This window comes from Dendrobium catenatum, unplaced genomic scaffold, assembly GCF_001605985.2.
Source record: "Dendrobium catenatum unplaced genomic scaffold, ASM160598v2 fragScaff_scaffold_156, whole genome shotgun sequence".
NCBI lineage: Eukaryota > Viridiplantae > Streptophyta > Magnoliopsida > Asparagales > Orchidaceae > Dendrobium > Dendrobium catenatum.
Window position 1 is genome coordinate 4,652,226 of NW_021318618.1, and position 15,292 is coordinate 4,667,517.

The window sequence follows — 15,292 nt, forward strand, 5'->3', positions numbered from 1 at the left end:
TAATCCACAAAAGCATCAGCAATGTCTCTATGAGTAGTGAGAATACCCCTAGGAGAATCAATCTCCTTAATATTATTTAAGTTCTTTCTAGACCTGATCTTGGCATAAAGGAAGCCAAGATCATCTTCCTCCTGTGAAAGCCAGTAGGCTTTAGATCTTTGAGCAACCCAAGAAGCCCAATTCGCTTGCAAACTAGAAAAAATGTTTTAATTGAAAATTTGAGGACTCAAATTGTTAAAAAAGTTATTTAAAAAAAACATTCCAAACAAGTTAAGATTTTGTTTGGGATAACTTTTGACAATTGCTTTTGCAAAACTTAAAAATATATATATACAAAAAAGTTACTTTAAAAGCGGTAAAAAACTATTCCAAACAAAATTAGTGGGACAACTTTATTGTTGCTTTATAAAGTTATTGTAGATACAATAACTTTTTAAAATGTTCTAAAAAGTAACTTTTTAGAATAATGGTTTTTTAAAAGCAAGAAAAAATAGTTGTGAAACATAAATTTTAATTGCAGTTTGAAAATTTTTAGTTCTAAAAATTTATGTATTAAAATTTTGATTTAGGTTTTGTTTGGTACAATTTTTTTTTCTGATTCTTAAAGCATATTCCTAGTACTAGGAAACTGTTTTAATGAGCATTATGAAATATGTCCCAAACAAAATCTTAGAAAACAGTAAAAAATAGTCCCAAATGAAGTCTCAACCATCAAACTTTACACAAATGCGAAATATTGGCAGCATTGGGCCAGAGCTGAAGCTCAATTATGTTATATTTGAACATGAAATACAATGCATAAACAACCAAAAGCCTCTCTCTTTTTTTTTTCCATTTGCAGTTTCAGATCTTTTTTGACTGAATTTCTCGTTGTTTTGTTTCTCCGACAACAATTATAATTTTATTTAATTGTTCTTTTTTCTTATTACTTTCTTACTACTTTTAAAAATTTCCTGTGGCATAGTTATTTTCTTAAACAAAATAATAAATTATTTTTGCTACAATAATTTTATAATCAATTTTATAAGACAGTACACCCATCTCAAATAGGATTAATTACTGTAAACAAATCAGGACGCATCACATCAATTTTTTGCTGTGTATCGAATGACGTGACTCATTATGATTTATCTCCGAACGATCCAATGAGTGTACAGAATAATAGACCCTTAGATGATATTTGATGTTATGCAACAATATGAAAGCCCTGGAGAAATAACTATGTATATAAAGTAAAATAACATAAATCAGAATATTCTAATATAATTCAAAGAAAATAAGAGTAAAAAATCATTAAATTTATTTTGAAATTAAAGAGCCATATATTCTTCACATATAAGATTAATTTTAAAATGAATTTAATAAAATATTTTTCAGATTAAAATTCAAATTCTGCCTGCATCAGAATTATGTCTCAGCGCTTACCATTCACAGAAAATTTAAAAAACATAAATGAAGTCTGCTACATGTCAAGAATACGGCGAATTATTGCGTCCGGTCACCGGATGTCCAGACATCCAATCCAGTGACGCCATGTCACTCAAATACACTGGGTCCCGGTGTATTTTGGTGACGTGACGACACCGGATTGATGTCCGAACAAATCCGGACACCAGACGCAATAATTTGCCCAAGAATACAGACTTACAAAGATTCCTAGGTATGATACAATTTTAAGCAGCAGAAATTTTCTAATCAAAATAATGAGTCAGGAAATTATTTGAAATAGAAAAAATGATTAAAATAGTTTATTGACTCGTTACGAAGGATCAAAATGATATTCAACTATATTAAAGAACCATTTTGATCTCTTAAATTTTTAAAAAGAATCAGAATAATCTCAAGGCGAGACTATTTTGATTCCTCTGTAAAAAATTTAGGGATCAAAATGATCATTTAATATAATTGGACACCATTTTGATCTGTCATAAAAAATCAATGAATCATTTTAATATTTTTCTCATTTGAAATATAATCATGGAAGTCTGAATCATCATTCAATCATAATTTAATCATAGAAGAGTGCAATCTCATTAATTCAATGATAATGACTACAAATAATATCCTAAGTGAGGGGTAAAACACCCTTCATGAAAGATATAAACAATCATAAGGGAGGAATATCAAGTTCTTAAGATAGCCCTCAATCCTCTAGACTAAATCATCATTATAAGCAAATGCTACCATTTTTCGCATCCCTCCATTGAAGATTGAATTGCGAGTCTTTGACATCTAACCCATCGGCCACCTAATCTTCTGATCATCGCTATCAGCAACCATCACCACTATGATCAGACTACTTCGCATTAGATCCTATAAGCCTTACCTGTCATCACCAATGTTTTGAGAGTAAGAATAAACCATACTGATGAAACATAATATTTATTATTTTGATTTCAAATATTTTAAAATATGAACCATGTTATGATGCATTTAATTAAAAAAATATTAGAAAAAAAAAAAGAATATCCATTTATGACATAGGCCATCCTTGATCAACATATAGATAAAACAAATAGAGTTTAGTCATGTAAATAAAACAAGTCTTAAACTAATCAACATCATGGAACTTAGTACATAATTTCACCAAAATATCAGCCTTATAGCAACCAATACAGTCATCATGATGGAACTTATTAGTAAATACATACCAACAAAAAAAAAGTTTAACTACAATTAAGTGTAACCAATTGTAACATCTGAAGATCAAGAAGATGTGCACATTTTTTTGTCAATAATTTACTTTGGATGAGTGCCAAGGCTCTTGGTATGTCCTCCGAATAGATGCAGCAGGCAAACACAAAACAAAATAAGATTACAATAGATAGTTAGTACCTTGGCGTTTATTTCTATGGAGAGCAAAAGGAAGATGTAGATTTGACGACTCAATGAGAATAATATGCTCAACAATATTTGACAAGATGAAAGAAGGGGGCTACAAAAGGAGACCGCCGAGACTTGTGGACAAAAACCTATAACGGGGGGTAAGCGAGCGTTTGGGTCAAAGGAAATAGAGATATGGCCAAAAGAGTCTTCGTAAAAGAAAGGATGATAGCGAAATAAGCATTGATCCATGACACAAACATTGACACAAATATACAAGTTTCCAATAGAAGGATCATAAAATGGATAACCTATTTTAGTAATGAGAATAACATAGAAAGGCATACTAAATAGCACGAAGGAATAGCTTGTCACTACCTCAATAAAGGGAATACTCAAAGAAGTGTGGGATTAAATGAAAGAAGAATTATATGGGTAAAAAAATACAATAAGGGATTGCTTGGTTTGCTAAAAAGAAATGCAAAATACTCTTTTTTCAAGAAAAATTAAACTTTGATGTTTGGTTTGCTGAAAAAGGATAGTGTAAACTGTAAAATGCCAATGAGTTTCTTTTTCACTCCCTAGTTCATTTTTTATGTATTTTAAAGTCACCTAATTTTGACTGAATTTCTTTTATATCGCAAGCTAACTATATTTTCGCCACTCGCCATCACCACCATCGACCCTCTACCCGCCAGCTTCCTTCCACCTGCCGGTCATCGCTATATCTATACGACCACCAGCCCCCGGCTACCACTGAACACTACCAACCACCGCCATCATTTTACTTTATATTGCATTTATTTTACTTCAAGTCAAACAAAAAAAAAAGGTAATCTTATGCATTCATTTTACACTCATTCAAACAATTTCAAATATTTTGAATACACTACATTACTTTTATATTGTATTCATTTTTCAGCAAATCAAATAACCCCTAAGTGACATACCATCAAATAACACTCCTAAAATTGATGAGGGCCATGCATTGAAAGATTAAGATACAAATAATATCAAAAAAATAATGGTGCTTATGCTTAGCAATCCCATTTTGTTGAGATTCATATGCACAATGTCATTGTTGACAAAATTTTGAAATTAAGATTACATAAATTCAATGTGATTAGAAAATTGAACTTTAATTTCTTAATAAAATAATTTAAATATGAATAAAATAGCTAAATGGTAAACTCAACTGACTCTAGTGTAGTTAACAATAAAAATAAATAAATAGCAAAAACCACAACAAATGGTAACAAGACTTTGTTCCCATATGCCAAAGTGAAAAGAGTGCCACAAATATAACTCAAATGTTGTGAGTCTTGCTTAACCAATGCATAGACAAAAAATTATATATAACTATTGTTGGGGGGTGGGGGTGATCATTTTCCAGAGACCAAAGGAAAATTGTCAATAACAATATCAGGCAAGAGAGGAGTTATTCTCAAGGAAGAAAATAATTATCGATCACGTCATATGGGATGAACAACCTCAATAGCTAAAGACCAAGTCCGATTAGTCATAAGATAGAAGTAAAGGAAAAGAGAGTGTGTTAGGCGCCAACAAATTAAATTGGATTTGAATAAAGTACAACAACAATGCGATAATAAGAAACTTCGAAGAACATACTAGAGACAATCATCGAAGAGGCAGAAAGCTCAATGAACCAAATGCAGCACCTACAAAAAGGGCAGCAAGCCAAAATGGCCCTTCACAGAATATACATCCACCCGAACGCCCTCCCAGCTAACCAGTTTCAACCTTTCGTCAACGGCTCAGTCCAATAAGGTTAGGGTCTTCGTTCCAGCATCAAGCAATTGAATTAATAAATAAGTTTTTAATATTTCTGCTTTTCTTTTTGTTAGCCCAGCCAATCCAAACCTGAACTAAAACTGGTTCAACCGCCCTTGTTGTATAAATAAGCCTAAAACCTATTGTAATGTTTTTCATAGAATAAAATTTCCGCTCTGTTTCTTCTCTTCTTCCTCTTCCCAAGAAGTTTGCACCTAATCTAAAGGTGTACGTTCCTTTTTCAGTCATCAAGAAGCAAAACAGTTGGTGCTCTCGTTCGTTCCTCCGTTCGCCTGTCTCGTTCGATTCATTTGATCCTTCATTTGTCTTGTTTGTTCAATCATTCCCTCCCTTCTTTTGATTTGGCCATTCGTCCATGCTTTCGATTCGCTCGATTCGTCAGTTCGATTCGACCGTTCGTCCCTTCATTCAATTTGTTTGTTCTTCCAGGCAAAGAAATCCGATCTCGTCGATACCTTGCATGCAATGCAAACCAATCAAGATTTGCAGTTTGCTGAAATTCAGAAATCTTTACATCAAGCTGATGGACAATTCGCTTCTATCAGTACTACTATATAACAATTTTTTTTTCATGGATTCAATGGACAAAAGGCTAGCTAGCTTATGCACCGATTGTTCCATTCCCACCGGCCATCAAAACTCACCGTCCACCGCCAACATCTTGGGATCAACGGCTAGGAATTTACTGCCCACATCTCCTTCAAACGTTTCAGGCTTTCCCTACCTTAAAACTATGAAAATCGATCTTCCAGGTTTTAATGGCATGGAAGTCGACACTTGGATCTATAAAGCACATGAATATTTAGATTTTCTCAACACCCGGATTGTCATCGTGTTTGTATTGCTTCTTTTAATCCTGAAGGTCCCACGACCAGTTGGTATCAATGGCTAAGAATGAAAGGCCAAAACCATTTATGGGCCGAATTTACATTTTCTTTACAACAAAGATTTGGTATTTCATCTTTTGAAGACTATAATACCCAAAGTTTTGTCAAATGTAAGCATGAATTTTCTTCAAACTAACAGCATATCCATATTTAAACTAGGAGCTCAATAATATATTTTTATTTTCGTCTCAGTTATAGGCATTTCAATTTCACATTTTATTAACTGTAGTTATCATGACTTATTGCAAGAAACCAATCAACCATTTGTTTAAATGCATCACTGTAGCAAATCCACTTAAAACAATATGCAGAGGCTAGATGTAATCATACGACTGGGAGTAGAGGAAATTGCGGTAGTGGAAATTTGTGGCAGAGCATTAGTATTAGTTTAGTATTATATAATAATAAGTTAAAACCTTTACATTGGCTTTCATTTTTTTCCTACCCGACATTCTCTAGAGGCAGCAAGGCCAGGGAGCTCAAGCTGTGGGCTGTTAAGGGGAAGTGAAGTTGCTGTTGTAGAGAAAAAAAAATCAGAAAATAAAAGAAGGGAGAATGAGAAAAGAGAGGTGCGGAAAGTATTTTGAATGGAATGAAAAAGAGTTTAATTGAAGTGGTATACAAAAAGAGAAAGAATCGGCATACTTTAGGTGAACCAGTTTACCCCACTGTTTTGGAAGACGAGATGAGATACCCAAACGAGACTATAAGAATTAGTAAATGTTCTATTATTGCACTTCATCTTTATTTTATTTATGACCGCATTTATTTCAGTTTACCTTAGTTTGTTTTGTATGAACATGGACAAACATGTATGAAATTGTTTATACATAGAGTGATCTTTATAAACATAAAATGATAAATACTTATAAACTAACGAATGAAAAAAAAGGGTAGAAAAAGGGCATTTTAAGGGCGGCTAAAAGCTAGCAAAAAGGCAATTTAAGCTCGGCTAAAGGGAAGCAAAATGGCAACTAAATGGCAGTTAAAGCGCAGCTAAATGATAGCTAAATGACAACTAAAGGGCAACTAAAGCGCAGTTAAAGTGCAGCTAAAGCGCACCTATGTCATCAAATCATATGTCATTAGGGCTAAAAAGGATGAGTATATAGAAAGTGAAATAAATTATATATGGGGAATAGGTCCGCACAAGTAAAGGTGAAAGACTCGGAGAGGTATGCCTACACTCTCAATTCTAGAAGTTGGGAAAATTGGACTCAACCCTGAATGAGATAACAACTTCTATTTTAAAAGTTTGGAAATTAGACCCAACTTTGAATTGGAAAGCTGAAAATATGCAAAAGCTTATAGTCATTATATGACTTGTTTAAAGGTGTTGAACAGTTTTGGCAAGATGAATAATAATGCTATGCACTTTTTAGGCTCAATATGACATTTTAATATGTGTTTTAATTATGTTAGCATTATTAAGCATTTTAATTGTTTATTATTATTTCTTATAAATTGCTTGTGTATTTCATTAAGCCTAACTCATTAGCAGTGGTTGTACTACAGGAAAAGGGAAGGATCCCTTGAGACTATAAAAAGAGGTGACCTTTCTTTAGTGTAAATATGTTTTGGTGTACAAAGAGATCTTAAAGGAGATCTGAATGATAATTGTATAGACTTTTGGGTATGTAAATAAATTTTAAAAGTTTTAGTAGAGCTTTGTATTAACTTCAATTATATTGGATGTTTATTAAGGGACATTACATGCTTCTCATTATTAATTATGAAATTTGATAGGTTGGCAAGTTAGGAGAGTCTAAATAGATTCCTTTTACTCGCTCTATTCTGAAAGTACTGGCTCGGAATGGGTGTTAGTAAGAATGAACAAGTTTAGATTTTCCTTCTATGTTATACTCCAGATTGACCAATAGTGGATAGGTCAAACTGGGGTGTGACAAAGACCTCCATGGATACCTTTCTAAATTAACCCAAACTTCTTCTGTCCCTGATTACCAAATGGTTTTTTTTTTTTTTGAAATTTTGGCTTTTAAAATCCCTAACCTTCCCGAATCAACCCTCATTAGCGATTTTCTTTCCGACCTCAAATAAAAATAGCATTGGGAAGTTTTATTGGCTAAACTTAGGGATGCAAATGAGTCAAGACGACTCGCGAGCCTGCTCGAGCTTGACTCGATAACGAGCTCACAAGCCGAGCTTATTGAGTTTCGAGCTCGAGCATATTTACGAGCTCGTTAGGTAATCAAGCTCGTGTTCGATTGAGTTGTTGCTCGACTAGTCAAGCGGCTCGAGTGCGAAAGGCAGAATCATGGAAGGCGGAACCTAGAACTGGATTCGAAAGCGGAAGGGAATGTCGGCCTGTTCTTCTAACACCTGCAAGCTGTCCCGCGAGCCCGCATCCATTGTCACGAGTCGAGCAGAAAAAAAAAAACGCTATTTGAGCTCAAATCGAGCTCGAGTTCGAGCTCGTGATTTGACCGACAAGCCGAGCTTGAGTTAAGTATGAATTGAGCTTGACTCGACTCGTTTACACATCAAGCTAAACATGTTACTACTTTAGATGTGAGGTAACTAACCCATTGTCACAACTTTTTCAATCGGCAAAAATAAACCAACTACCACTCATACCTCTTTAGGCCCTTCACCTTCAACCTTTATGCCTCCTCTTATTCTTCCTACTAAAGCGTCTACTCTTCCTATTAAGAAACTTACACAAGCTCAAATTCAATTTTGTTAAGAAAATGGCTTTTCTTTTAATTGTGGAGCTAAATTTGGTCCCCAACGCTAATGCCCCAATAAATTTTATCTTTTGCTTGGCACTGATGATCAAGAACCATCAAATGAAACTATATCTCCTACTCACAATCTTGAGACACAAGAATTATCTCCTGAAATCAACCTCAATGCCTTAGCCAGTCAATTCAATCACACTCCTCTCGTTTAACCAGATCCACAAATCATCATGATGTTCATATCTAAATTGATAGTGGCAGTACCCATAATTTTATTTACCATCTTATTCATCAAATTGATCTTCAACCACAATCCATTAAACTATTTGAAGTTTTGGCTGGCAATGATAATTTATTAGTATGCAACTCCAAATGCTCTCCAGTCAATGTTATGATGCAAATATACCAAGTTCTTTTAGACCTATTTGTCCCTGTCATTCAAGCATCAATATTGTGTTAAGAATGCAACATCTTCAATCATAGGTTCCGTCCACCACAATTATCACGATCTTACTATGCAACTTTCTAATCACAATCACCAAATTACATCATCAAAGGAGCCCCAATTATTAGCCGATTCAATATCTTCTCATCAATTTCATGCATTAATGTCACATTCCCCATCGATAAAAATCTTCACTATTCAATCAACTCCCTAAATAATGATACTCTTTCAACTGATAATACATTAGATGCCAGCCTTTTCCTCCATCACTAATACTTTACCTTATTTTATTTCCAATTTAATATAACAACATCAAGCCATTGCCCCACTACGTGGGGTCGGCTACAAGAATCCTTTTTCTACATTGTGTCATGTTAAAAGTCAAATTCTCGTTTAAATCTAATAAAGAAACATCATTTCAAATATTTTCTAACCAAGTCTTTTTAGGTCTACCTCTATCTTTCTTAATATAAGTCAAATCTAATACCTCAAATTTCCTAGCTGGGTCATCGGAAGGCCGCCGTTATATGTGACCAAACCATCTAAGGCGACTCTCTCTAATCTTATCTTCCACTGGAGCTACACTCCAACCTTTTCACGTATATGCTCATTTTGTATCCTATCTCTAAAGGTAAAGTCACTCATCCACTTGAGCATCCTCATCTCTGCAACACTTAACTTAGTATTATCTATTATGCTTCTCTTTTAATGGCCAACATTTAGCACCATAAAGCATTACAGGTCCCACCACCATCTTATAGAATTTTCCCTTAAGTTTGAGGGGGGCTTTTCTATCACACAACAAGCCCGATGCATTCCTCCACTTCAACCATCCAACTTGAATTATGTTGATAATATCCCCATCTATTTCACCATCACTCTGAACAATAGATCCAAGATATATAAAACATTTACTCTTATTAATAACTTGATCGCCCAAAGTCACAATCCCCTCACTAGGCCTATTACTACTAAAATTACACTCCATATATTCAGTTTTAGATCTATTCAAGCGAAAACCTTTAGACTTTAAGGTTGACCTCCATAATTCAAGTTTACCTCCAACTCCCTCTCTAGTCTTATCAACCAGAAGAATATCATTAGCAAAAAGCATACACCAAGGTACATGCTCTTGCAAATGTCTAGTGAGAACATCCATGACTAAAGCAAAAAGATATGGGCTTAAGGTTGATTCTTGATGTAATCCAACCAAAATAGGAAAATACTTTTAGACACATATAACAAACACCATAAGGGTTACCCCCCTCTACATCCAATTGATCATCCCATTAATCTTCTATCCTTATCCAAACCAATTAATATCTGACCCTATCATTATCCGCATTTCAAAAAGATGCTATGGAATAATTGGTCCAAGATATGTTTCAATCTAGCAGCATTTGTCACAATCATAACCCTTTTCCAATCTGGTTCTGCTTGTCAAAAAATGGATGGTACTTGGCATTTTTGCATCGATTATCAAGCCTAAACGCCTTGACTATTAAAGATAATTTTTTTATTCCAATAATCGATGAACTTTTAGATGAATTACTTGGAGCCTCTCTTTTCTCCAAACTTAATCACCATTCGAGATATCATCAAGTTCGAATGTGCCCAAAGGATATACATAAATTTGCTTTCTGAACCCTACTGGTCATTTTGAATTTTTAGTTATACTATTTGGCCTAACTAATGCTTATTCTGCTTTCCAACCTTTAATGAATCAAGTTTTTTGTGCATGTCTTTACAAATTTATTATCATTTTCTTTGTTGATAATCTCATATACAGTAACAATTTCGAGCTTAATTATGATCATATTCAAATTGTGTTTCAATGTCTAGTGGACAATCAATTATTTCTAAAATTAAATAAATGTCAATTATGCAGATAACAAGATTAGGAACACGTGCCTGATGGGAGAGGCCACAATATTATGGCATAAGGTGAAGGAGGCAAGGATGATAGCTACAAGGGGAAACAATGGCAAGAAAGGTAGGGTTTAAATGGGTGTTAATAGAGTATAGTGACAACACAGGTGAAAACTTACCAGAAGAACAAAGAATGGTGATCAACTGAAAGAGGGAGGAATGAATGGTCAAATCATTCAAAGACACAAAGCGTAATGGCTGGACAGGGGCAACATGTGATTCAAGGTTCAAGAAAAATATTGGTGGAAAATTCAGAGAGGAGTGAGATGCAATTTAAGGATCAATCAACAATAAGGTAGTGAATAAGGGAAGAGGTGAGATGTTAGGGTAAAATAAATAGATGATGAGTGATATCTTTCTTTGATTTAATAAACAGCTTAAAGATGAGGATGACAAAGTTTTAAGCCCCATTTAAAGATTGGTACAAATACTTTTCAAGACCAAGAAGATAAAAATTATTCAGTTAAAATTAAAAACGATTAAGTTCATCCTGCACTGGGTAGCAGAGAAAACATATTCAAATTATAACTGATTGGTTGTTAGAAATACCAAAATACTCAGCATCTATATGTTTCAGATGCCACTCACGATAAGGTTAATTGCATATGCAAATATGTCATATAACACGGCAGCAATTTTACATAAAAGCTTTAAGAATCATGAGAACAAATGTAGACTTACTGATCGCTGAAATCTTATAAAGGTAAAACTAAGGTTGAGGGTAAATTCAACCAGCCTTGCATAATTAAGAAAACGCATCCACTTACAACTAACTAATTGTAAGAGATACTACAAATTCAGCAGCTCTACTGTCATATGCCATTCGTTTGAAAACATTGTTGGCATCAGAGGCTCTGAAAAGGCCCAAGTCTCCCATTCAGTTATTTCAAAAATATTCATCAGCAATTTGCATTTTCATACATGATTGAGCCATTTGAACAGCTTCAACCTACGGGACACACAATCCCACCTAGCGCAATATATTTCACATCATATAACAACAACAAGATCAAGCATCTGTCTCAATATGTGGGGTCAACTACATGAATCATTTTTTCTCCATTATGTACTATTAAGAGACAAATTTTCATTCAAATCAAATTAAAAAAGTCATTTCTAATATTTTCTAACAAAGTCTTTTTAGGTCTACCTCTATCTTTCTTAACATAGGTCAAATATAATACATATACTCTCCTAAACAGGTCATCAAGGGGCCAACATTTTATATGATTAACAATCTAAGCTGACTCTCTCTAATCTTACATGACACTGGAGCTACTCCATCCTCTTCCAGTATATACTCATTTTGCATTCCGTCTACAAGGGTGAAGCCACTCATCTACCTGAGCATCCTCATCTCTGCAACACTTAACTTAATTTTATTCTTTCTCTATATCATTTCAATCGTGTCGCATCTATATTGCTAGCAATCCTCTTTTTTTATGGATTAACTAAATATATAGGAGCTGATTTTCATTTCTTATTGGATGTTGTTCTTTCAGAGAAGATTGGTACCCTGCATATTTTAAATTCATAACAAGTGATAGATATCTTTGTCAGAGCTTCGGGTAATGTACTGCTTTCTTTCTTAATGACTTGATCGCCCAAAGTCACAATCCTCCTACTAGATCTATAACTACTAAAATTATATTCCATGTATTCAGTTTTAGATTTACTCAAACGAAAATCCATAATTCAAGTTTACCTTCAACTCCCTCTTTAATCTTATCAACAAAAAAACATACACTAAGGTACATCCTCTTACAAATATCTAGTCATTAAGGATATGTATGTAGAAACTATTATTTGTGTTCAAATACAAGGTGGTTTGACCAAATAGTTTCCTATTTCAGTTGGATTACATCAAGGATCACCTTTAAGCCCATATATTTTTGCTTTAATGAAGATAAAATCTAAAGATTTTCAAAAATCATTAGCACCACACCTCTCACAATAAATAATAAGCTTACGCAAAAAAAAAAAAAAAGGTAAGTAATTCCACTGGCCTATTGACCAAAAAACAATGAATATAGAATTATGATTGGAGGCCATAAACAGTAGCAACAAAAACGCCATAGATTTCAAAATAATAAAGCTGCGCAACTGCAAAATACCAACATAAAGAAGACTATGATACAATAAGCAATCTGGTTGACAAATATTCCCTAACCAAATTTAGCGTCTTAAACTTAAACACTCTTACAAGACAAAATGCGGAGGAATGGCACACCTCACTCATTGATATACCCATCCTTGCGGCCCTCAAATCCTGGACGCATGAGCTTCTTCTCTCTCTTCTCAATCCTCCTCATCTTCTTTTGTTGAATCCTCTCCCTTATATTCTCAGTCCTAGTCTTCTGTTTCTCCTCTCTAGCCTTATTCTGACTCCCAATCCTATCCTTCCACTTCTCCGCATGTTTTTTATGCCTCTTCTGCTCCTTCTTTAAGCTCTGCCGCAGCACTTTGGGGTCATCATGAATCTTCTCCCCCACAGCCCTACTCATCGCTGCCCTCCACAAATGCTTCTCAGCAATCGTCTTCCCTTTCTCAGGATCCTTCTTAGCCTCCTCCAATTTTTTAGCCTTGTCAAGCTCTTGCTGCTTTGAAAATTTCCTCTTTTTCCTTCCCCTCTCCTCCACCCCCGCTAACTTTACCTGACCGTAAGAGATGTCATCTAACTTTGCGCTCTTGTTCTCCTTTTTTTTCATAGCATCATCATGGCTATCCTTCCCAGACGCCTCATCTCTCTTCCGCTTACCTTGAGAAGCATCCCCTCCTTTACTATTCTGCATCTTACTCTTTTTCCTCTTATCTCTCTTCTCTCCCTTGGGGATATCATACGTCCGAGTGTTGCGATTTCCACGGAGCTCTTCGATCCGTCGATGGAGACGATGACGAAGTTCCTCGTACGTGACTGACCGGTTGCCGGAAACGACAGGGCGAGGGTCCTCCACCTCGGCCTCGTGATCGCTGCCGCTGTCACCGTCGGAGATAGGATTTTCTTCATCTAAAGCGGCCAGCGATTTCTTCTCGTCGTCGATGGTTTTTTTGAGAAGATCGAGTGTGGATGCGGTTCTCTCCGGATCGTAGCGGGCACGTCGAGCTTTCTTGATGTTCTCGCGGGACTCTTTCTTGGCGCTGGACTTCGCCGACTTACTGAGGCCATGGAACCACGGCCTTTCGTCGCTGTCGGGGGCAGGGACGTAGAACCGGGCGGGAATCAAGTCGACGAGGCGATCGAAGAAAAGAGAGTGTTCATGGATTATAGATTTTAGATCCACGACAGCTGCAACAGGCTGTCTTGACAGCGAGGGTTTTTGGGTAGCTCTTTTCGGCATCGGAAGAAGGCTAGAGGCGCACGACGGCACCGGAAGAGCGGACGCACGTCGCAGGGTTTCAGAAGAGGGCGGGACGCCGCCGCTCACGGTTTAGGGAAATTTAACTGTATATGCGCAGCAGAAATTTGATTTTATACGTCACCTAAAAATTAGACTAAAAAAATAGATATTCATTGGGGAGATTTACATACATATCATTCTATATTATTTTATTTACATATTTAACATCTAAAATTTTAATATTACATACATATTTTATTTATATATCAAATATGAGTTGTATAAATGAAATATATTAGTGATAGAAAGGAAATATGAGTGGCATATTTGATATTAAAATAATATATGGTGGTGTGTATGCAAGGGCGGATCCAATGCTTTTCAGGGTGGGCAAAAAAATTTTTTTTGGTGGGGGATGGGTAAAAATGCTTACAATTGATAAAATTATGGTAAAAAAAAATTTTTTAGAGGGGACAAAATATCCAAAATATTTCAAAATATCCTCTCTAAAATTTAAAAACTATAATTTTTTTAGGGTGGGCATTTGCCATAATTTTAAATTGGAGAGGATATTTTGATATATGAGTGGTAGATTTGAGTAATTTTGGAGTTTTGTTGTATTATGCCGTGAAAAGTGGAGTTCTCCGTTGGAGATGCCCTAAAATACTCAAATTTGATATCTTTCAAGGTAAGGTTAACATCTATATATTTAAATGTTCATAACATATATGTTTTTGGGCTATAATTGTAATAATATTTTTCTAATTTTATGAGCATTGTAGATATAAAAACAAGAAGATTTTTTAATTAATTGTGCTTTCTTAAGAAATTGATATATGTCAATACAATGAGTTTTTTAGATCATTAGGTGTCCGTTTTGCAAACAAATTTCACTGGAGCCTTATAGGCATGTAAGACTATTTTATGAATTTATTTTAATTTTTTTTTCTCGAGATTTTAAGATATAAAATAATTTATATGAATTTTAAAATAAACATTAAATAATTATCATAATAACCAAAATAACCTTATATTAATTTATACAAAAAAAAAAAAAAACTAAATTCCGCTTATTTGACCCATCAAATCTGATCTCATCAAAAGCCACTATATTTTTTCATTTTCCTCATTCCTAAAGCTAAAGAATAGAATAGAAAATTTGAGAAGAAAAAGAGAGAGACGAGGAGATAAAAAGCTTGGTTTGAAGGTCTTAAAGCTACCCAGTCTAGTTGGGAAATTTGCTCGTCTTGAGATAGTCTATCATTACTCTATCTCTAATTTCAATAATTTCGTGTATTTATGTTTTATAAATTTAATTTAGTCAAAATTTATAACAATTATAATATCTTTATTTTTAGC

The 15,292-nt window shown here is 34.6% G+C and overlaps 1 protein-coding gene across 1 annotated transcript; it reads right to left on the bottom strand.

Annotated features, from left to right (window-relative positions):
* Positions 1 to 1,980: 1,980 nt before the first annotated feature.
* LOC110113435 (ribosomal RNA-processing protein 14-C) lies at positions 1,981 to 14,039 on the bottom strand. The gene is made up of 2 exons (XM_020846027.2): positions 12,826 to 14,039; positions 1,981 to 2,326 (listed from the first exon to the last, which is right to left on the bottom strand). The coding sequence occupies exon 1, from the start codon at positions 13,931 to 13,933 to the stop codon at positions 12,827 to 12,829; it is 1,107 nt and encodes a 368-aa protein (XP_020701686.1). The 5' UTR covers positions 13,934 to 14,039; the 3' UTR covers positions 1,981 to 2,326; position 12,826.
* Between the last annotated feature and the right edge of the window lie 1,253 nt (positions 14,040 to 15,292).

Bases quoted from the DNA above. Each gene is read 5' to 3' on its own strand.
- LOC110113435 (XM_020846027.2), bottom strand. From the start codon at position 13,933: ATGCCGAAAAGAGCTACCCAAAAACCCTCGCTGTCAAGACAGCCTGTT.